Source organism: Siphateles boraxobius, unplaced genomic scaffold (assembly GCF_051911475.1).
Source record: "Siphateles boraxobius isolate OS27281-9 unplaced genomic scaffold, OSU_SipBor_1 35, whole genome shotgun sequence".
Lineage (NCBI taxonomy): Eukaryota > Metazoa > Chordata > Actinopteri > Cypriniformes > Leuciscidae > Siphateles > Siphateles boraxobius.
The window spans coordinates 12,853,510-12,878,579 of NW_027508975.1; the positions used below are offsets into that span (position 1 = coordinate 12,853,510).

At 41.8% G+C, this 25,070-nt stretch overlaps 2 protein-coding genes across 2 annotated transcripts; both read left to right on the forward strand.

Moving 5' to 3' along the window:
* The first annotated feature begins 12,817 nt into the window (after nt 1–12,817).
* Nucleotides 12,818–17,970, forward strand: LOC143702515 (sialidase-1-like). The gene is made up of 6 exons (XM_077196451.1): nt 12,818–13,084; nt 13,704–13,893; nt 14,006–14,268; nt 14,509–14,691; nt 16,137–16,356; nt 16,449–17,970. Exons 1-6 carry the CDS (start codon nt 13,010–13,012, stop codon nt 16,667–16,669), a joined length of 1,152 nt encoding a protein of 383 aa, XP_077052566.1. The 5' UTR covers nt 12,818–13,009; the 3' UTR covers nt 16,670–17,970.
* Nucleotides 17,971–18,630: 660 nt separating this feature from the next.
* On the forward strand, nt 18,631–23,293 carry LOC143702643 (sialidase-1-like). The gene is made up of 6 exons (XM_077196693.1): nt 18,631–18,764; nt 19,361–19,550; nt 19,671–19,933; nt 21,892–22,074; nt 22,184–22,403; nt 22,953–23,293. Exons 1-6 carry the CDS (start codon nt 18,708–18,710, stop codon nt 23,177–23,179), a joined length of 1,140 nt encoding a protein of 379 aa, XP_077052808.1. The 5' UTR covers nt 18,631–18,707; the 3' UTR covers nt 23,180–23,293.
* Nucleotides 23,294–25,070: the final 1,777 nt, after the last annotated feature.

The window sequence follows — 25,070 nt, forward strand, 5'->3', positions numbered from 1 at the left end:
CTATTTATGCATTTATTTATATATACATTTATTCCTCTGTATGGTAATGAGGGGGGGGGGGCGTGTTTTACCTCAGACATTGTAATCGAGCTCAGAGTGGCAGTGCTGAAGCTTTGAGGCCACAGTGACACCTTGTGGTGTGATCAAACAAAACGCAAGAGGTTTTGGGAAATGCCTGTACAGGTCTATGGGAATGAATGATTTAGAGATGGCCAATATGGCCAAAATCTTATATCACGGTTTATGTCCTTTAATATCACCCTAACTGTATGTAACTATATGTAGCGGTTTATACTAGGCTAACCACACCCCCTTGATTCACAACTTTACTCCCTTGATGTCACCCGCTACATATAGGTTTACCATACATAGCTCTGTAGGCCTATTCAGGACATGGCCGTAAAACAGCCGGTCGGGATTTCTCAAATGGCTTGGCACACATGAACAGAAGCAGCTGATAACAGACACTTTGACACGGAAGCACGTGCAATTATTCCCTTTTAACCACATTTCATGTAGGCCTAAATGTGCTGGATGAGGCTAAAAAGAGCTTAAGTGTTTATTGAGACTCGCACACCATCTAAGAACGAGGAGAGTGTCACGATCCACACAAGGGAAACAGAGAGATCCAATTGCAAGTAAGAATTTATTGGGGAAAAATCCGTAATCATACATCCAGTCCAGCCAGGGGTCAAAACCAAAGTAGCAATCCAAAATAAACAAGAACAATACAAACGGGCAATAAGGCAGTACTCAGAAGTGGGGTGATAAAAAACAGCTGAGTGCAATGAACTGATGAGTGACAGACAGAATGCTGGGAATTGAAGTCAAACGTGAAAGACACCATGAGAACGAGGACCTCTAGTGACAACCCAGGGAACACAAACCAGACACTGTGACAGAGAGAAACCAGGGAAACCAGCGCACATTTCACTGGAATCTGCGCAAGCATATTGATCAATGCGTTTGAAACGCGACTGAGAATTCAGTTCACACGTAAGTTTCTTATTTTGCGTACGCAATAAGTGACAATTCAAATGCTTAACAACGCATTATCCAAAGATGCTGCTCTTAGATACTGATTAATCACACAATTTAGGCTAAATCATCAATTGGAATTATTCGGGATTAAATCAAACAAAAGGTGCAACATGTAGCCTACAAGCAGCAAGTGAGACACACATCTCACGCCAAAACAATGTTGACAGCAACAATAGAAACAAACTTTTCCATAAAATGTGATATTTCCACTATAAATTGATTTCCAGGGGCTTCTTTTTTTTAAATCATTATTAAATATATGCATCATCATGTATGTCAAGTTCTTAATTTTAATCGATCACTTTAGTTAGAATAATAAAGCACTACTTTAGGGCTGTTACCAGTCAAATAAAAATAAGTATCAACAAAATCCATCTTCGCACTGCACGTGCAGAAGCGGACTCTGAATGGCATTAGATATTATGTAGCCTACACAGACTAAATACAGAGGAGCCATGTATGCACTTACATTACAATTACAATTGCATAAACAATGTTATGAAATTAATGTTTTAAATATAACATTTTAAATATAGAAATATGAAATGATGGAAACAATACGTTTAAATATTAGCCTACACTGAAACAACCGGTTGGTGGCGGCAATTGACTGTCTTAACGAGTGAGTTTAATCAATCGTTCATTCAGCCGATTTGTGATTCGGTTCACGAGGCCTACAGGCATATCCTAAAACCTCTTCCGTTTTGTTTTATCACACCACACAAGGTGTCACTGTTACCTCAAAGTTTCAGCAATGCCACTCTGAGCTCGATTGCAATGTCTGAGGTAAAAGAGCCCCCCCCCCCCCCCCCCCCCCTCATTAGCATACAGAGGAATAAATGTATAAATAAATAAATGTGAAAATACATATCAAAAATAAATGTATACATAAATAAATGTGAAAATACATAAAGTGGAAATAAATAAATGCATAAATGAATAAATAAATAAATGTGAAAAATACAATTATTCATAAAAAACGAAATAAAAGTACAAATACAAATACTTTTTTTTTTTTTACATTTCTTCATATATGTATTTATGTATGTATTTTTGCTTTTTTACATTTCTTTGTATATTTATTTATGTATTGATTTATTATTAAGTCAGGGTTGGCATTCCATACTAATGTAGGCTACATGTGTTTACATCTATGTGTGTAATATTAATGGTTATGAAATAATTATTCTATAATATATTAAAGTGATAAAAAATTGTAGCACAACAAACAATGTACAAGGTGATACATAGAAAATAAAAATAAATAGGCTACGATATAATATTCCTATTAGAAATCCTTTATAATTAAATACAATTTTTGCTTAAAGTAGCACTGTGTAGTTTTTCAACTTTCATAATATATATTTCCAAGACCCTTGTGATGGTACATCGACTTACAATAGGTTGAATGACACGTCTGCCATAGCCTGACAGTGTCTGTGTCGCTTTTACTGGCACTACGTAACTTCGGGTTTCGGGTAGGAACCCGAGCACACAAAAAAACTACACAATTCGACTGCTTTACGGCATACGTCACTTCCCCCACATCCTCAGATTCTGACGTGAGAGCCCAACTACCGTTTGAAACCCGTCTGTATGTTGTTGTCATGACCGAAGCAACAACTTGTCAGAGGAGACTAAAAGTAGAAAAAGGGAGAGTGAAAATTAAAAGACCGGACGAGGATCACTATAGGGAGAGCAAGACAGTTTGAAGACGGTGAGAGTGTGCGCCCGCGCAACAGGTGTTGTGCCGAATTTCGACCCCCTGCCAAATTATTACCAAATTATTATTATTTGGCGGGGGTCAAAATTCGGCACACCACCGGCTCTCTCTGCTCGTTCTTTCAGTAACATGCACCCTGTCACAAGCGCAGCAGTCAGTCATCTGTAAAGTGTTTATAAATTTATAAATAAATCAGGGAGCTGACTATCGCGCGAAATGTAAAAGGCTGAATAACATGGCCTGGCCATGTTACGGAATCTATCTGGTCCTCCGTTTATCTTCATGAATCAAGTAATGCTAGTAGAGTAGCGAATTATCAATCTGGTAGCTACACTAACATGCTAGTTTACGATGGTTATAATAAATAATCTTTCAGGATAACTATCCTAATGTCTGCAGGCTGATGCATGTTTGTTTATTTATTTTTCTGGTGAAAGTGTCTTGCCTCTGGCTATAATGCAAATCGATTTTCAAATTTGCAGATACATCTATGGTAGCTTGATATTATAATATTGACGATATATGGCTATTACCACACAAACATTGAATTGAAGCATATCCGTTATGTAAAACAGTAGACAATAGGCTACTATAATGACGCTGTCTTGTAAACGTGAGCGACGCGATCTTTTGACGTTTGAAAAAAATAAAACCCATGAAATTATATTCATATGACATGCTGAAATATATGGCAATGTACCTGGGATGAAGACATTTCACACGCAACGCTGGCAGTCTGCCCGCGAGAACTCAAGACAGTATCGGCTTGTCAACAAATGCACACGTGTATGGAAGTAAAATAATGTCAAATGTTTTTGAAATAAAAAGCCTGTTGAATTGCACTACTTGAAAAAAATAGGCATTGCATTAACCATGCTTGCATTTTAATGCATTGCATTTTTAGGGCTTGCATTTTTAATGGGCTGAAATTCAACATGGTTGAATATTTAAGCTGTGAATATTTCAATTAAAAACATTTCAAACACATTTTCATTATTAAAAAAATCAAAAATCCATATTCACCCTTCATATTTCATTTCCAAAATATTCAAACAGTTTAAAAATACAACCCATAATATTCAACAGGCAATTTTCGGTCCATTTTATTTCGCTTTGCAAATTCGCTTCCACAAATTCAGTGGTTCAAATTCGACAGTAAATTCAACATTGACATCCAGGAACTGCAGGAAAAGCAGTAGTTCTCTTACGAGAGTATCTCTCGTACTGCGTAATATCTTACGCTATGGGGAAAACCTCTTTTCCACGAGATATTGAAGCCAAAAATTATCCTTTAATTTTGATTAATGTAAAACGCTGTGCGGCAGCGTGCAGACATAGGCAAGACGACTCGCGCGCCTATTGGCTGCCCTGCGGCCACAGCAGCAAGCCTATCGAGAGAGGCCCTGCGTGACGTGACATCCAATGGGGGTGCTTCGCGCCCATTTCGTCGCGTCCCGCCAGAATAGGCGTGGCCTTGGCCTATAAATACGCTCGACAGGCTGATACAAACTGATTTTCAACTCTTCAGCGAAGCACTACTGCATCGCTGGATCCGGAGTGAGAAGCCGCGCCGTCTGATTGTAAGCCTTCTGCGGGACGAGCCTTCGAGCCTGAAGTCGCTGGCCTGCACCTCGCCGCCTTCAGCCGCCGTACCTGCTACGCTTTCCGGCGTTCATATCCTTTTCACTGCTGAGTGTGTGTTCGCCGCTGCGACTCACACTCTACTCTGTTTTCTATCTGTTCTAAAAGAGCAAGCGTCTTTTTAAAGATGCTAAGATCCTGCGGCTCGTGCCGAGCCACACTCAGCGACGGGGACCGTCATGTCATCTGCGCTTCCTGCCTGGGTGAGGATCATGCGGCTCTCGCTCTCGTCGAAGGCGGATGCCCTCATTGCGAGCTAATGCCTATGGTGACTCTGAGGACTCGCCTGGCATCCTTCTCAGAGCCTGCACTTCAACCCGCTGCGACGCCGCGCCGTAAAAAGCGCCGCGCTCAGCGTGTTCCCGAGCCCTCTCCTGCCCACCTAAGCTCGCCGGTTCGCCCGCTAGCTTCGCCGGCATCGCTCGAGTCACTCACCGATGGACAGCGGCCGCCGTCTGCCACCGCTTCCGCCATTGAGATCGACGAAACAGCCGAGGCTTGTTCTATCCTGGCGTCGGACAGCGAAGATTGGGCGAGCTCTGTGGACCTCCCCTCCGCTGTTCGCGAGCCTTCCGGGAAAAGAGCGGGCATTGAGTCTGAGTTGATGCGTCTGCTCTCTCAAGCCGTCGACAACCTCGGCCTCGACTGGGAGGCGCCCGCGCAACCCCCGCGCAACCGACTGGATGGATGTTTCCTCAAGAAGGACCACGCCCCATCACAGTCCAGACCCGTGCCTTTTCTTCCTGAGCTTCACGAAGAAGTCGCGAGGTCTTGGAACGCCCCCTTCTCGGCCAGAATGCGTACATCTGTCTCTGCTGCATTCTCCACTGTGGACGGTGCGAAAGACAGAGGGTACCTTTCTCTTCCTCCTGTGGAAGCAGCGGTAGCATCACATCTCTGCCCGCCCTCTGCTGGACGGCGAGCACAGACGGTGTTGCCATCTAAAGCCTGCCGAGTGACGTCAGCCATGCACGGTCGCGCTTACACCGCCGCCGGGCAAGCTGTGTCGGCGCTACACACAATGACCATCCTGCAGATCTTCCAGGCCGACCTTCTCCGAAAAATGGACGAGGAAGGCGTGGGATCGATCAGCGTTGCGGATTTAAGGAGCGCTACAGACCTGGCTCTTCGCGCCGCTAAATCTGCTGCACAGGCCGTTGGGCGGAACATGGCCTCTCTCACCGTGGCTGAGAGACACCTATGGCTAACGCTGTCTGAAATGACGGATTCGGAGCGCTCTGTGTTTCTCGACGCGCCCATTTCGCCAGTGGGCCTCTTCGGATCTGCCGTCAAAGATTTCGCGGACAGATTCCAGGAGGTTCAGAAGACATCGCAGGCTATGAAGCACTTCCTCCCGAAGCGCTCTAGCTCCACAGCAGGTCGCTCGAAACAGCCGTCTGCCCGTAGCTCACAGCCACAGCCTGCACCACCCGCCGCCGCTTCTCAGCGCCGCCAGGCCCGAGAACAGAGACCGCGCTCTCGCTCTGCTGGACGCCGCCCCCCTCAGCGCGGGCCCCGGCCGAGGATTGAGATCAAGCCCGAGGTCTCAAAGCCTTCCTAGCCATCCTAGGAAAGCGACGGTGTTCAAATCTCGCTGCAGCCGGATTTTCACCGAAACATTTCGCTCGTCCAGTTCCATGCGATGTGACTGTTCCAGTGTATTTAGCAGTCAACAAGTCGGTTCATTTGCCCGCTTGCCTGCACACAACAGCCGTTTTTACGGCTACCCAGATAAATCCAATAAAGAGTGTATTTTCTGGTGTCCCATCCATAGCCGATGGTGTTATGAGTGTTGTAAGAATGCCCACGTCACAGTGCCCATTCCCACACACAGACACAGCCCGCCACAGTTCAGGGCTAGCACAAATAAAATCGACTCATGTCGATTGTGCAAACGTAGTGAATGTGCCCACGACACAGTGCCCACAAACACTACACAGTGCGTGTCCCACGGTTTCTGTAAAAACAAAACCAACACATATTCAGTCAGCGCAAGCCGACGGTGTTTTCAGTGCAGTAAATGTGCCCGCTGTCCCGCGCCCACATTCACTCACAGACACGCTGAACCCTACGGGGCTTGTCCCGCTCGTTCTCTCTCCACAATGTGTCATAGAGAAAGCGAGTGCGAACAGCCTGCCCGCCGTGATCGGCGCGCCCCCCGCCTCGCGCACTCTAAACACAGTGTTCATGTCTCAGCACACCGAAGCTCTGCAGCCGCCGCTGTGCCGCGGCCAGAGCCCGGATATCATTCTGCCTCTAGCTATCCACGCGAATGCATGGGCAATGCTTCCCGGGGTATCAGAATGGGTGTTGAACACTATAAAGAGAGGCTATTCGCTACAGTTCGCTCGACGTCCCGAAACCACGGTGGACAACGAAGTATCTCATCTACTTCGAACCGAAATAGCGAAACTACTGAGCAAAGGGGCCATAGAACCTTTATCTCAGGCTCAGAGCGAAGGGGGTGTATACAGCAGATATTTTCTGGTACCGAAAAAAGACGGGGGTCTCAGACCCATTCTAGATCTGCGACAATTGAACAAAGCGCTTCTGAAACGCAAGTTCAAAATGCTGACAACCAGCAAAATCCTCGCGCACGTGCGCCAGGGAGACTGGTTCATGTCAATAGATCTGAAAGACGCCTATTTCCAAATACAGATTGCGTCACGTCACAGGCGATTCTTGAGATTCGCCTTCGAGGGCCAGGCATATCAATACACAGTCCTACCGTTCGGCCTGTCTCCAGCACCCCGTATATTCACGAAGTGCATGGACGCGGCTCTCGCACCCCTGAGACTTCAGGGCATGCGAATGTTGAACTACTTGGACGACTGGTTGATTCTAGCTCGATCACGATCAGAGCTCATAGAACACAAGACCGCATTACTCGAGCATCTCGAGAATTTGGGTCTCACAGTCAATTGGGCGAAGAGTTCGCTGTCTCCCAGCCAGGAAATCTCCTTCCTGGGAACAGTGATGGACTCCCTGTCTATGACAGCACGTCTGCCGCCGGAGCGAGGACTGAACATTCAGCGCGCCGTGAAATCCTTCCGCCGCGGCTCTATAGTCCAGCTCAAACGGTTTCAGAAAATGCTGGGCCTTATGGCCTCAGCATCTTCAGTACTTCAGCTGGGCCTGCTTCACATGCGCCCACTGCAGTTATGGCTGAAAGCACGAGTTCCGCCCGGGGCTTGGGCCGCTGGTCTGTTTCGCCTCAGGGTCGACAGGAAATGCGTCTCGGCTCTGAAACCTTGGAAAAAAGCCGACTGGTACCAGTCAGGCGTGAGTCTGGGGACTCCCTCGAGTGTGATGGTGGTGTCCACGGACGCCTCCACCTCGGGGTGGGGAGCGCTGCTCGAGGGCAGACCGTTCTTTGGCCAGTGGTCAGAACGGGAGAAGCTCCTACACATAAACTGTCTAGAAATGCTGGCAGTAGACAACGCGCTAAGGCGTTTTTGTCCCCAGATAAAAGGCCGCCACGTCTTAGTCCGGTCGGACAACATGTCAGTGGTGGCGTACATAAATCACCAGGGCGGCACCAGGTCCCGAAGCCTTTACAGGCTGACGAAACGCCTCCTGGGCTGGGCTCAGCACAACCTGCTTTCACTGAAAGCAGCGCATGTGCCTGGTCACCTGAATCTGGGACCAGACAGACTGTCCAGAAACAATGTCCCAGCAGGGGAATGGTCGCTGCACCCGCAGACGATCCAACTGCTGTGGGAGACATTCGGCAGAGCGCAGGTGGACCTGTTCGCGTCCCAGGAAAACGCTCACTGTCCGAACTTTTTCTCCAAGAGCAGGGACGCGCTGGCCCACGTATGGCCCCGACGCCCCCTCTATGCTTTTCCCCCCGTCTCGCTCCTGCCCCAAGTGCTGGAACGAATCAGGGAAAATGGATGCCCAGTGCTGCTCGTGGCTCCGCTATGGACGAACCAAACCTGGTTCCCAGTCCTGATGCAGCTGGCCAGCACTGCCCCGTGGCCGATATCGGTGAGGAGAGACCTCCTCTCTCAGGCAAAGGGCTCGATTTGGCATCCTCGCCCGGAGTTATGGTCCCTACATGTGTGGGCCATCAACGGGTACCCGCTAACCTCCCGGAGGGAGTGTTAAACACGATCACGCAGGCTAGGGCCCCGTCTACTAGACGGCTCTACTCCTCGAAATGGTCAGTGTTCTCTACCTGGTGTCAAGCTCAGGGCTTTTCACCCGTAGACTGCGGGGTTACGGAAGGGCTCTCCTTCCTTCAGGAGCTGCTGGATAAGGGTAGAACCCCGTCCACGCTCAAAGTATACGTGGCGGCCATAGCGGCGTTTGCAAAACCGACGTCTGGCCAGTCACTGGGGAAGAACGACCTTGTCGTGCGATTCCTCAGGGGAGCGTGGAGGCTGAATCCTTCCAGACCTCCCTCAGTCCCTATGTGGGACCTTTCTACGGTTCTGGAAGCCCTGAAAGGTGCCCCATTCGAGCCAATCCATTTGTCAGACATGAAGCACCTGTCTTTCAAAACGGTATTTCTTGTGGCTCTTGCTTCAATGAAGCGCGTGGGGGACTTGCAAGCGCTTTCAGTAAGCGCGTCCTGTATTGAGTTTGGGCCTAATGACTCAAAAGTCATACTCAAACCAAGGCACGGGTACGTGCCAAAATCCCTCAACACACCGTTCAGGGCCCAGGTTATTTCCCTGTGCGCCCTCCCGGTGAACAATGAGGAAGCGGATGCTAATCTCCTTTGCCCCGTCAGGGTGCTGAGAGCTTATGTGTCCCGCTCGTCTGTCTTCAGGCAGACCGAGCAGCTCTTTGTTTTGTTTGGCGGACGCTCCAAGGGACTGGCCGCATCAAAACAGAGCCTATCCAGATGGATAGTCGATGCCATAGCGCTGGCTTACACTTCTAAGGGCCTGCAGTGTCCTTTGGGTGTCAAAGCGCACTCCACGAGAAGCGTGTCCTCTTCGTGGGCGTGGTCTAGTGGGATTTCCTTGCATGATATCTGTATGGCGGCAGGCTGGGCCTCGCCGTCTACATTTATAAGGTTCTATAACCTAGAAGTTCCCGCCTTACAGGCCAAGCTGCTGTCGGTCTAGAATTCAGTTCTATCTGTCCCGCTGCGCCGGCGCAGAATGCTGAGTTTTGATTGAGTATCGCTCACTGATCGATGGAACAGCTCCATGGGTGTTGAATAGCCCGTATTTTTGCCCAGTTCAGGCTGAACGCGTTCACCCTGTCTGCGGGATATACTGTTGACATAACTAGCTCCTATGGGATGCTATTACGTGGGGAATGATGCTGGTAGCCTCTCTTCTCCGACTCTCTGTGAGTCTACGGTGATTATGCACTATATGAGCCCCGGGCTACTGCCCTTGGGACTTTGGTGTCGGATCCCAGTACGCACGGCGTCTTACATTGTGTTCCCCATAGCGTAAGATATTACGCAGTACGAGAGATACTCTCGTAAGAGAACGTACTCGGTTACTAACGTAACCTCGGTTCTCTCTAGAGAGGGAACGAGTACTGCGTATCTTGCCGTGCATACAACAGCGCTGGTTCGCTTCAGCGTTGAAAACCAGTTTGTATCAGCCTGTCGAGCGTATTTATAGGCCAAGGCCACGCCTATTCTGGCGGGACGCGACGAAATGGGCGCGAAGCACCCCCATTGGATGTCACGTCACGCAGGGCCTCTCTCGATAGGCTTGCTGCTGTGGCCGCAGGGCAGCCAATAGGCGCGCGAGTCGTCTTGCCTATGTCTGCACGCTGCCGCACAGCGTTTTACATTAATCAAAATTAAAGGATAATTTTTGGCTTCAATATCTCGTGGAAAAGAGGTTTTCCCCATAGCGTAAGATATTACGCAGTACTCGTTCCCTCTCTAGAGAGAACCGAGGTTACGTTAGTAACCGAGTACGATTGGCGAGCATACTCTCTATCTGCTGTTAGTCGACCTCACCAGCAGATGGTGCAAAAGCGCTTGTTGTTGACGAAGACATTCATTCATAAAATGGAAATGATTATCTGTGACAGTATATGCGGAAAAGATGATAAACACACAAAAGCTGTGTTTATGTTTCATTCAATAACTTCATTGTTACTTTCCCTGTGTATTCTCCATGTCATCAGCTTTCTCTACCATGAACAGGATCGGTTTCCCTCAATACCTCATACTCAAGGATTCCCTTTCCGTTGGGACAAAACGGTTAACACATACAGTGATATGAAAGACCAATCTTGCACCTTATTGGGGATGTAGGCTGTAGGCTATATAGGCTACAGGCAAGAAGATGGACTCAGATTGTAAACTTTACGCGCAAAGTTTCATGCTGAGCGTTTCGTGATATACTGGCATAAAATCAACACTTGATCAATTAATACTAACACTTTCTATTCTATTCCCCCTCTCTCTCTCTCTCTCTCTCTCTCTCTATATATATATATATATATATATATATATATATATATATATATATATATATTGTTAGTTTAACTGTAAATCGCTTTGGATAAAAGCGTCTGCTAAATGACTAAATGTAAAATTTGCTTGACATTGGACATTCGCACATTTAAGGACCGTCTCTAAAGTTGCATACAACATTGGCATGTACGTTTCTAACTTCAACAGCAAACTTAAATTTATTTGAATAAATATCAAAAATCCAAAGGGTGCACATTATGCCTGACACTACATGAACACTTTACAGTTGGTTTTATGACTGTAAGTCGTTCTATTCAAATGCTATTGAAGTTAGAAACGTGTATACCAAAGTCGTATAAACTTTAGAGACGGTCCCTAAATGTGCGAATGTCCAACATCAAGCCATCTTTATGCCAGTCTATCACTGGGAAACGCTCAGCTGTGCGCGTTATTCTGAGTCCTTCTGCTTGCCTGTGAGTTTGGACTTTTACATCACTAGTCCATTAAGCTACGTTAAGCGTTGTACAGGTCCAGCAGGGGAATCCGGAAGTATTGAGGGAAACCCTAATAGCCTGCATGCAGCACATCGCCACAATATAAAGTTAAGGCAACTAAACAACCAAGAGAAATATATGTCAACCTCAAAAATGTAACATTGGATCTGTATATCCGCATCGGGGAATAACATTAAGATCTCGTTCACGGTAGAGAAATATGCATGTAGGCTACACAGGAATAGTAACCGTGAAGGCACCGAATTTAACAAAAACAGCCGTCACAATAATCACAAATAAACTTACATTGCTGTAAATGAGTTTTATGAATGAATGACTTGCTCTAATTTTGCTGGTCTTCGTCAACAACAAGTGCTTGCACCCCCTGCTGTTGAGGTCGACTAACAGCAGATGGAGAGTATGCTCGGCAATCTTCTGCTTTTCCTGCAGTTCCTGGACGTCAATGTTGAATTTACTGTCGAATTTGAACCACTGAATTTGTAGAAGCGAATTTGCAAAGCGAAATAAAATGGACCGAAAATTGCCTGTTGAATATTATAGGTTGTATTTTTAAACAGTTAGAATATTTTGGAAGTGAAACATGAAGGGTGAATATGGATTATTGAATTTTTAATAATGAAAATGTGTTTGAAATGTTTTTAATTGAAATATTCACAGCTTAAATATTCAACCATGTTGAATTTCAGCCCATAAAAATGCAAACCCTAAAAATACAATGCATTAAAATGCAAGCATGGTTAATGCAATGCCTATTTTTTTTCCAAGTAGTGCAATTCAACAGGGTTTTTATTTCAAAAACATTTGACATTATTTTACTTCCATACACGTGTATCGCCTGGTGTAACCATGACAGATTTTACGACAGTAGTAGAAGACAATACTGTTTCCCAACTGTAGGGGGACCCCGAGAGCAAAACCCGCAAAAACGACATAGTGTTGCTTTAATAATATGTAGAAGTAATATTCTTGGAGACATTATAAAATGTATTTATTTATTAAAATTATTTTAAAGCAATGTGTTCTTTAAACAGTCCCAAGGACCTCTGATATCTTACACATACATTTGTAGAATATCAACTGGTTTTGTCATGCTGTTTAGTAAAACACAGGTCAAGATGTCGGCTACTTTTTATTCAACATCTTGTACAGACAGCCATTCAACATCCTACCCCAAGTTTCATCCTGTAATAGTCAACGGAAGTGGTCTCTCTGCTGCAGTATGCTACAAATAAATCATAGGTTTTCAGCTCCAAATGAACCACCAAACACATGTATAGTACTGAATGATCAAAATGAATCAAATAAAATGCTCATGGTCCTGTTTTTCCTTATGTAAATAGGTCTGGCATGTGATTCTGACGTGGGAAGGGATGTTGCCAAGTCCGCGTGTTTCACGCTTAATTCGGCTACATTTGTACTGTTGCCGCGAGTTGAAGCCATTTTGATTAGCAATTGGGCTGGTTGTGTTATCCAGACCTGGCAACCCTAAATTTAGTCACATGACTGTATGGTTGAGGATGTGAGTACTGAGCTTTTTTTTTACAGTCTATGGTATTGAGTAGTCTGTTGTTGTCATGTGTCGATACCTCAGGATTCACAATCGTTATTAAAATAAATACATAGCTTAATCGAGAAATTGTCTCTTCTCTTCATGTGCTATCTGCTCTTGTCGCTGCCTTAATCGTTTCAATGGATTTTATTCGACAATTTGGGATTGTACTTTGGATAGCAGTGCTTTCCTGTGCGCTTGCAGACAAGTCTCAGGTAAATACAGTAAATGACTGTCACATGATAGTGTCCTGTTCTGTACACACTGTTCCTTTGTTCGACTATAACATTAATATGCAGACTGAAGTATTATTTAATATTTTTGTTGCAGTGGTGCATGGCTGTAAGCACCGTGAATGTCACTAAGAGGAAATTATCGTTTTCAATTTTGCACTGTCCTGTCGTGCTAGTTAAGAGAACTCATGAAACATAATTATATTTACATTTTCATACAGATCTAGTAAATCTTTCCTTTATTTTTGCATCTTAATCCCAGTCAAAATCTGTGTAAAAATTATTTTACATCCAAAAACAGTCAGCCACATATATACATCTACTAATTTTACCAAATTAACCAAGTTTATTTGTTGCATACACATTTTACAGATATGCTGTGAACGAACTAGCAAAGTAGTTCATTTTTAGGGGCTTTATTTATTTTATTTGTTAATCTTATAGAAATAATAGCTACTGGAAAAGGCCTTGATAAAACATGTTGACACCAAACTTAGTGGTTTGTCATGTGATTGTCATATGTTTAAAGTTTAAAGATTAGTTTTCAACTGATTTCTTCATCCCTTTGTTTTATTTTTGTAATTCTACATGCTTCCCACAGATTGACCCACTGATCTATGAAGAGCAGTTGCTATGGGTCGGCGGTGGAGCCGGTCAGGTCAACACTTACAGGATCCCTCTGCTAACCTTCACGTTAAGTGGTAGTCTGCTGGCGTTCACTGAGGCCAGGAAAATGTCTTCCAGTGACGTCGGGGCGAAATTCATCGCACTGAGACGCTCCACAGACAGAGGTGGATCATCCACTTTCACTGGCTCACACCTGAAATGTTTCATAAATTGAGTCATGAAATGGCTATGGCTTTAGTTGGAATTGAATTCCAATCTCTTTCTTGTATTTCTCAGGTGCCACCTGGTCTCCCACCTCATTCATTGTGGACGATGGTTCTCTAGCAGATGGGCTGAGTCTTGGTTCTGTGGTTGTGGATGAGGAGACTGGTGCTGTGATACTCATCTATTCTCTGTGTTTTCACCGTTACCATTGCAACCCCTCCAGCACCATGATGGTGCAGAGCCTGGATGACGGGTTCACCTGGAGCGCCCCACGAAACCTGTCCATTGAGCTGGGAGTGAAGAGCTTTGCTCCAGGGCCTGGCTTTGGAATACAGGTGTGGTTAGCGCTGTCTGCTTTCTGTTCCTCCTTCAAACGAAAACATGAATTTAAGACTTCCTGTTGTTTATGATGCTGTTATGACTTCTCAGGTTATAAAAAACTACATTTTATTGTGTATGTGGTTAAACATTGGTTTGTAAAGGAGAACGAATAAGCTCATGTGACCTTTTTTCATGTTTTTTCTGCCCAAGAGCAGTTTATATGCTTTTAGTTCATCACATGCCTGTGTTCACAGAAACGTTATCCACCCAGTGTGGGCCGTTTGGTGGTGTGTGGCCACGGTTCCATTGCTGGTGATGGGGTCTTCTGTATCCTGAGTGATGATCATGGTAAATCCTGGAGATATGGAGCTGCTCTGAAGAGCATCCCTTACAATCAGCCTAAACAACAACTGGACTTCAACCCAGATGAGTGTCAGGTAATGTTACACTACTTTATCTCAATACACTGTATAAATATATATGACTGAAGTGTTACTATGTGATAATTACAGTATTTAATTGAATCTGACCATTTGAATGTTGTTGAGTCATTTCTTCGCTAGCATGTTAAGAAATGGAGAATGTCAGACTTTCTGCTTCTAAATGACTCTTTTTGGGCCATTGAAGCCCCAAAAGTCAGTGGTTCTTAAGCTTTTTGACTCCAAGGCCTCCCATTGTCCACAAAAATAGAGCTTTTGAGCTCTATTTAGAGCTTGGCATAACTAGAAAAATTTATATTCATTATGCCCATGGATTTTTATAATTTTATTCCAGATTTTTTAAGACGGTTGTTAAGGGAGGTAAATTAAAGAAATATCTTGATTTTAGTTGATTTACCCTATTATAATGCTAATTTTGTTTTGTTTTAAATATTTTTAAGTCATCTTAAGGCCCCTTGGAAGTTTTCTAAGGCTCACTGGTTCAGAACCGCTGCTATAAAAAGTGAGACTGACTACTAATATTGGGCCAGTCCAAATACCTACACTTGCGGTCTTGGCCACTTAAGAGCACATGCACGAAACAGGAAGTAAGTGCCCAAGACTGTCTCAGGCCTTAAATGCCAAAGATCAGTGCCCTTAACGCACAATAATCCACACTTTCTTGGATATCGCTTCAGACCAGTATTTGAGGCTAAGTGTATCCCATCATGCATCATGTTCAGGAACTCACGTGCCTCGAAATCGAGGGGTGACGAGGAACACATAAAATAATTAACTGAAAAAAAAATACAGAAAATACAAAAAAACACCCTAATGTATATTACTGATAACAAAAATAAAAAATATAATCATGTGTGATGTGTCAAGCAGGGACTTACTGTTACCAAAAAAAGCGTCCACATAGCTACCATAAACGATATAACCTGTAAGTTGATGAAAACGTAATGCGATGCACTCATTGTTTTAGATGAGACGTTATAATGATGAACAGAATGCATATATCCAACATTCGCTGGTCAAAAAAACCTTGTAACTCCACTTGAGCTTGATTTTGGTCAAATGTTAATAATATAATTACACGTGCAAGTGTCGGACCATATATAAAGCCACAATATCAACCTTGACAACACCGTGTTTAATTGTTTTTAAAAATACAGGTTTTTTTTTTCATTTCCAGAAAAATATTGGATTTGGGCTTACAAAGTTACTGCCCGACAGCGACAATATAATGCATTGTTAAACCATTTACAGTTTTTCGCTGTATATGGTATTGTAGCTTACAGTTAACCAATTAACAGGTTTTTACTGTACTGTACTGTTTTTTTTTTTTGCTGTAAAACTTACACACCTTTTTTACAGTGTAGGCTTGATATTAAACAGCTGCACTACTTGACTTTTCGTTTGACTTGACACATTCCCCTCCCTTACGTCTGCCTTAACAGCCAGTGGAACTAGAGGACGGAAGCATAGTCATCAATGTACGCAACCAGAACAACTACCACTGCCGCTGTCGAATAATAGTGCGGAGTTTGGACGGAGGCGAGTCTCTGCCTGTGGAGGAGCTGGTATTTGACAAAACGCTGATTGACCCTGTCGTTGCAGCCGGTGCCCTGCAGAAACAAGGAGTGATGTACTTCACCAACCCTTCCAACTCTCAGCACAGTGAGAAAGAGCAGTTCACAAAGTCTTACTTAGAAATATCAAAGTTAAATCTTTATGGAACCGTAATTTCTGTTGTTGTTTTTTTTGTACAGGGGTCAATCTAACTCTTCGCTGGTCTTTCACTGATGGGAAGTCATGGGAAAAGGAGGCAGTCCAGATCTGGGCGGGGCCAAGCGGTTATTCGACTATGACGTCATTCAAGGGGGATTCTCCAGAGGACAACAAATACATCTTCGTCGTTTATGAAAAGGGCCATAAAGATTACTGGGAGACCATCTCTTTTGCCAAAATTCATCTATATGGAGGGAAATAGCATACAGGTGAAGAAAGAAAAGGGATATTTAGGACTTTTAAAATTGACTTTTTTGAGAAAATCAAGATAGCAGCCTGATGAAAAATGATTTATGGGATCACATTTGGGATTACGGCTGGTCTGGACTATTCACTTCTTTGATGTGAATTCCACTCCAGAAAGAATCAAGGCATCCTGCTTCATTCTAAGATTGATATATAGCCTACAGTAATGTAATAGTATAAAAACAACTATTACCTGCTGGTAATTTTACTCCAGTACTTAATTAGTCGCACTCCAATGCAAAAATCTTTCTATAATATAAGCGTCTTGATGAAAGTTTTCTTCATTTCTTTGTGCAGTTGGTGAGCTGCACATGGGTTGCACATGTTTATTGAGATGATTTGAAGGTTTTTAAACCACTCAGGTGATGTTTATCGTGCCAATCCTTTCAGTCCTTCTTTTAAAGATTTGTTTTAAATGGGATTTACCGTAATGTGACTGGAGTGAATCTTCATGAAGCTACAACAATCTTAAAATAGTTGTTTTCTACTGTTCAACAGTGATTGATTTGCTAATCTTGAAATAATGTTTTAAAGGTACACTGTGTAACATTTTGTTCAAAATTCATATGAGCAAATACATCGTGAATCCAAATTCCAAACTGCGTTTTTGTCTTATCCTGAATCCCTGCAGTACTCCTACAATAAGGGTTTAAATTCTGAGCTTTTTAGACCAGGCGACACGACAACCGACAAGTAGCCCAGTACCTGCGTGACTCATCATATACATAAACGGAGAGAAGTAGCTCCGGCTACAATATTGTTCAACAAGATGCATGCAGTTTTGTTTATTAATCTGCTAGAGCGCCAAAAGTTACATAGTGTACCTTTAAATACAGAAATGTGATTTGATTTTAATTACCTTTAGGTGTTTCTCCAGTCCCTGGTTTTGCTTAAATGGATAAGGGTTTGAGACAGATATAGAAACCTCTAAGCAAACACTGTTTTTTCTCCACATTATACAGCTGTGAAGTCAGAAAACCCATTTTATATCTAACTGTGTAATTGATTGTCTTCCGGTTTTATGGTTTTGATTACCTAGTCTGGCCCTTTTGTGGCCCCAGATGTTGTATTTTTAAATGACAGCTATTTGTTTTGGTAACATCCTAATGTAAGCAAAATATTACATGTTGAAAGTCACCCAAAAGGATTTTGCTGTTTTACATTTTATATTAAAACATTTGACTTTTCATTTAATTTACTGGATTGCACAGGGACATCTTTCATTGTTCAATAAATTTTTCTATTTTGATACAGCAACTCATTGTTTAATTTTAATTCTCATCATATAATATACATAAGAATGCAGCTTTGCCTGCCATTATGTTTCAAGATGCAACATTTCCACCTTGAAATTATAAAGATTATCGCTAGAATGTTCTCAATCTCAACACAAATTTAATTATGTTACCTTGCTCTCTCCACCTGTCCTCAGACTATAACTCTAAGACTATTACTGTGTGTGTGTGTGTGTGTGTGTGTGTGTGTGTGTGTGTGTGTGTGTGTGTGTGTGTGTGTGTGTGTGTGTGTGTGTGTGTGTGTGTTACACAAGAAAAAGAAAAAAAATACATAGGTAGCTACTCTACCATTCAAAAGTTTCAAATCTGTACAATTTTTCTTATGCTCACCAACGCCACATTTATTAAAAATAGCCTACAGTAAAATTTATTTTGACTTAAAAAGCATATTATGCTCGTATTTTCTGTCACAGCCATGATGTTATTTTTTTAAAAAAAAGTCCCTAATTTTAAACGGGTCCTATTAGCTAAGACCAGAAAAGAAAAGATCCAATGTTTAGGCTACTTGTAGGCCTACATCTGCAAAATAATGTGAGGGCTGCATCTGTCATTGATTTTAAATGTCTCTCAGCAAAGTAAACCGGTCTGTTAAACTGGTTCTCATGCTACGCGCGCTTGTAATTTATAAATAGCAGGCTACCTGAAGGTAAAATATTACAGAATTACAATAGTGCACGTGACTTGACAACAGTTGCCGTCATGCATCGGGCTCTTTTGCGGATTTTGCTTCTGACGGTACTTGCGCGAAATGAAAAGGTAAGGTTTAAGATTTTGTTTATCATTAACTATGACGAATGTTAATTAGCCGTGAAAAAACATCACTCGTCGCGAACAAACATTTCAATAATTAAACCAAAAGACAACACATAGCTATTAATTTGGCAATTGTAACGTTAACAGTGTTGTAACAAAGGGAAGTTTGTGAGATATTATCAAAAACTAAATCTTTGTGTCAAAAGTCCACGTATTCCGAGTTGCGAAAAAATCAGAATTGCGAGTTATAAACTCGGGATTGCGAAAAAAAATGTGGGATAAAAAGTAAGTAGTCTATGTATGTAGGCTATGTATTTATTTATCCCAGGTGGAAACAAGCCTGCATAAATATTAGTTTTCTCTAGCAGTGATTTTGTGTATTGTGTAGACCACGTCTTAAATGAGGGAAATGTTTTTGAATTCTGATGTTCAATAATCTGAATATTTTCCTGAGCAAAAATGGTAGAAATTATAGTCAAAAGTCATTGCCTTCACAGAACCTGTCTTTCAACAGTCACTGAGAAATGTTCACTGGAGCAAAAAGCGCCACGACTAGCCTCACCTTTTTCCTTTTGTGTTTTTTCTTTTCACATGAACAGATCAATCCTGCTGTCGCTGATGAGCAGCTGCTCTGGGTCGGTGGTCAAACTGGAGAAGTTCACACCTACAGGATTCCCCTGCTCACCTTCACTTCTCAGGGGAGTCTGCTGGCTTTTGCAGAGGCCCGGAAGATGTCCTCCAAAGACATCGGAGCCAAGTTTATATCTTTAAGACGGTCCACAGACAGAGGTGTGTCACATTGAGTTTAGTATGGATCCAGTTTAGTAGCTCACTTGATGACCTGAACCAAAAGGCATGTAAGATTCCGTTTTTCATTCTCCTTTTCTTCTCAAACTATCACGTTCTCAGGTGCCACCTGGTCTCCTACCTCATTCATAGTGGACGATGGTTCTCTAGCAGATGGGCTGAACTTAGGTTCGGTAGTTGTGGATGAGGAAACAGGTGCTGTAATACTAATCTATTCGTTGTGCTTCCACCGTCACCATTGCAAACACTCCAGCACCATGATGGTGCAGAGCCTGGATGACGGGTTCACCTGGAGCGCCCCACGAAACCTCAACCCTCAACTGGGGCTCAAGAGTTTTGCTCCTGGACCGGGCTTCGGTATACAGGTGTTCACTTAGATGTACACTCATCTCTGGGTTCTTCCCTTACACCTCCCCTAGTCTCATATTTTGAATACCGCCATCATATTTTGGCTGACTGCTGGCCTTATAAGATGTGGTCACATTTATCATTGTTTGAGGAATTTACACGCTTTGTAATTTCATGTGAGTGCGAAAAATTTCCCCTCGCAGATTTCGCATCAGGTTTAAGATGGTCATTCAAATTCATCATGTTGACCAACAGAAAGCTGCTTTGTTTGAAAGTGACCTCTGTGTGAGCTGTGTTTTATGCATCTCGACACTATTGACAATAGACAATGGACCATTTTTGTCTGCAGAATTTTGCTGAAACTTCGCTAATGTGACCAATTCACACTTCACCGACAGACACTGACTAATGCGGACAATCACCAGATTACAGTATGTCACTTTTCAGACATTCCATGACCCAACAAACATTGATTGAACATGTTCAGTCGATGAAAACAAGCCTTGACCAACGTCAGCAGCTGACCTGACAAAACCTGATGAAGTGTCTGTTGCCATTGTTCGGCGTCTGTTAGTGCAGTGTGAATTGGCCTTTACTCAGATAAGTTCTCACTCCTAAATCGAATACTTCCCTAGTAGTATGCGAAAAACAGTACGCCAACAAGAGTAATTTGTCTGAATACATAGAATTAAAAAAACTGTAGGCGAAAAGTACCCACATGACCGACTACTTCCATCGAGATTCTAAAGTGTGCATTCAATGGACACTTTAATATCCCATGATGCAACGGGAGAAGATTTGTGAATGGCAGTGAAGCAACATAACTGACGCCCTTAAGTCACATGACTGTGACAACAGGGCGGGTTTTCAAATTCCTTACATTCCTTACATTCCTTACATTAACTGCTAGGTATACAATTAGTTCATTGATTCCAGCACTTTTCCACTTTGGCATTGAACAAGAAGTGTGGTTTAAAACTCATGAATTTAGTTATTTCTCTTAAAAGTTTTACTTGACTTTTTTTTTATATACTTTACATTTATTCTAAATTCATAATATGTACACCATGTAAAAATAGTAAATTAATTTTAACGGAAACTTGTTTGAAAATCTTAAAATCAGACTAATATGTTTTTTGAGTGTTGGTATCTACACCACGTGTCAGTGTTATTTTAGTACTATTCATATAATATTATAGAATTTATTATTTTTAAATAGCATTTTAATTTTGGTTTACATTTTAGTAATTTTATTATGTGCTTTTTGTCATTTTTATTTATATAAAATTTATATTTAGCTGTAAATTATTTTATTTCAGGTTAAGTGCTGCTGTTCAATGCAGCCTGGGAGTAGAGGCAATGTGACGTAGTGCATGAAAATTAATATTTAAGTTTAAAAAAGCATCAATGCATGATTTGACGATTAAAATGTAATGCATTGATTGTACAATTCAATACCTGATTATCATTATTAATGATGTCCAATATGTTAAAGAGGACATCTCTGATTACATGAACAGATGCTCAGTTGCATATATTTAACATATATATAATTTATATAATCAATAGTTTGTTGATATTTTTTTGTTAATCCCTGCTTGATTAAAGCTGGCGCTTATCTGCCAACAAATGTCATCATGCATATATCAATATCAATTAGTAGTATTATTATCTATGTCTCCATTACATGTTTTGCAAATCTATCATACAAAATCAGTGGTCTGTTTGTATCAAACTATCGATTTAGCATCAATACCAAGATATTGAACCACACCTAGTCTACATGACAAAAAGCATCCTATTTTTGTTTTGTTTATTTCGTTTTTTCTTTCTGGTGATGTGATTTTATTAAAAATAACTGATACCACATGAATAGATCATGGAAAATACTAATTCAAATCTGGGGTTGACATTTCTTCCAGTCTTAAAGGATTATTCAAGATCTCTTACCCTGTTTTGTTGATGGTGCCAACAGAAACATCATCCACCTGCTATTGGGCGTCTGGTGGTGTGTGGCCATGGCAGCATCGCTGGAGACGGAGTGTTTTGTATCCTGAGTGATGATCATGGAAACACATGGAGATATGGAGCTGAACTGAAGAGTATTCCATACAACCAGCCAAAGAACAACCTTGACTTTGACCCAGATGAGTGTCAGGTATGAAGAACTTGTAATGGTACTTACCAACTACATACAAACCTAAAAACGTCCGTGAATCAGAATCATTTAGAAAATCTTCCAACTTCTGTCTTGTGTTTCATCAAAGCCAGTGGAGCTAGATGACGGCAGCATCGTGATCAATGTGCGTAACAATAAAAACTATCACTGCCGTTGTCGTATGGTTGCACGCAGTCGCGATGGAGGGGAGTCCCTGCCGGTGGAGGAGCTGGTGTTTGATCACACACTGGAAGATCCTGCTGTTGCAGCTGGAGCTTTAGAGAAGGAAGGAGTGCTCTACTTCACCAACCCAGCCAACTCTACAAGCAGTGAGCATGATGATATCAGAGATGAAAGGAATAGTTCATCCAAAAAATTTAAATGTCCTGATTATTTTCCCACTCCAGAGCAATCCAAGATGTATACTGTATGTCTTTCTTTCCTCAGCCATAGAGAAATTAAAGTTTTGGAGGAAAACATTCTAGGATTTTTCTCCATCTATAGCAAGTGAATATTGTTTACACATGTAGACCAAAATTGGACCATCCATGACAAGACTTGGTAGACTTTGAAATGAGCAGAAATGGATAATCTTTTTGTTCATGTGTCAATCAGGCACAGCTTTTGGCCGATAGTGATGATCTCATAATTGCCGAATATCAGCCAATTAGCCTGCCTGTCCCCAATATATATCACTACATATTTACACATACTATAATATACTAGACTATAATATTTTTCTCTCTATCAGTTTGCCTTCTGACTCTGTTTTGATGTCTGTGGTTTTGTGTGTGCCATAAGAGAGAAGCATATATAATAGTGTATGCATGCTTGTTGTAAATATGCCTATAAGCAACTGTGATTGTTGTTTTCTCTAGGAGTGAACCTCACTCTTCGCTGGTCTCTGAATCACGGTAAATCATGGGTGAGAGATACTCTGAAGATCTGGGCTGGGCCAAGTGGATACTCTTGTATGACATCACTTAAAGGCAAGGAAACTGAGGATCAGAAATACATCTATGTCGTCTTTGAGAAAGGCCAGAAAGACTATTTTGAGTCCATCTCCTTTGTGAAAATTGACTTGTACAGTGTCAGTGACCAATGAAGAAAGGCCTTGATGGGCTAATTTTGGGCTTTTTTCTTATCTAAAAAAAAAAAGCTGACTTGTCTCTATTTTTTCTTTAAATAATATGTTTTAATAAAACTAAAATCAATGTCATTTGTCTTCACTTGCCTCTACACACCTGTCGTATCCTGACTGTTTTTTAAATCTGTCTTATAGCTTATTTATATGCCAGAAATAGAGCCACACAAGCTTTTCTAAGGTTGTGGAACCTGATTTTTGTTTTTACTGATTTATTATCTTTTTTGTGCCTATTATGTTGCTGTGATGAAAAACATAAAGCGAAGAAACACATGAGATGTATAGCCTATATTTTAAGTTTAATTGGCCTTTATTTCTTACCTTAAAGGGAAGATCCCACAACTTTCAATAACATTTGTAAAGTGTTATGTAAATGTTAGAACAAAATATTCTTTAAAATAATGTTTTTGTAGCGTTCTTATAACATTATATACATTCTCGTATAATGCTGAGAGAAAACTGTCTTGATGTTGGATTTTTTACTTGAACATTCTCATAATACTGAACATTCTCATAATCTGATAGAAAACGTTCTTAGAATAACATTCTTGGAACGTCTTTATGATGTTAATATTAATAATATTTGCTGAATGTCTTTGGAATGCATAAAACATTGTGAGAACAATTTACTGTGTTTTAAAGATTATATTTTGTATAGTGCTTTTCACAGTACACATTGTTTCAAAGCAGCTAAAATCATGATGTTATTATGTCAAAGATGCAACTTCTGCCACCTGGTGCCGCTATCATTAAGCATTGGCATAACATGAATGGGCAGAGCCAAATGATGTCAAGCTCCCCCTCTCTGGACATCTTGGGTGGAGCTTGACCTAGTCCAGCTCCACCTCTGTGGATCTAATGGGAAGGGATATAGTTATGGGTAGGGTTTGGGTGTGGTTGGACCCTCGGTCTAGCTTCACCCGTTACGGCCAAATTACATCTGGGGGCAGCTGGACTTTACACTCCACTATCAGTGGATAAGCCATGGGTAAATCAGATAGTGATAAGCCTCGCATTTGACAGGTTGTCCATGTTACAACGATTTTGCACATCTCAATAAGAAAAAATAATAGCATTTGTTGTCATGTGTGAGATATGGAGTTATTTCATGTTGTATTTCAATAGACCAAATCAAAGTATCAAAAACAGCATCAATATTCCAGAAGAAATAAAAAGTTGTCACACATCACACATGAAGACAAATGCCATACTAATACGTTATACCACACCTACAATAAATCTCAAAATTAAATAAACATATGCCTCGAAACATATAGCTTACCTACCAGAACCAGCAGCTTATCACACATGACAATGAATCCCATTTTAATGGGATTTAAAGGTAGGCCTACAATAACAATAAAAAAAATAGAGGGATTTACTGTAGGCTATTAGAAGAATGTCTAACATTACATATGATTGTTAAATAATTAAGATTAACTAAAGATACTGATCTGTCACCTTGTAAGCATTTTAGGCTAATTTACATGATTATCTGATGGGTGAGGTTGGTATCACATGCTAATTGTTTGCAAGCAAAGAGTTTTTTTCTGATGCTTTGCCTCTAGAGAATTTTTTTTTACTGTTAAACAGTTTACAGTAAATGTACACTGAATTCTGCAAAAAAAAATGTATTGCGTGCTTTGGTGTGCATACATTTATGAATTATTTGGACTCCTTATATAGATTGGTTATTTGGTGTTCTTTTGGAGTCTCCAAGTATCCTTTTTTTGGAAAGACACCTAAATTTACCTTGAAAAAAACTTGCAGAAAATACAGTTTTGTGAGAATCACCCTTTAATCTGATAGTTTACTTTTCTGGATATAGCAAATGATGAAAAAATAAACAAGA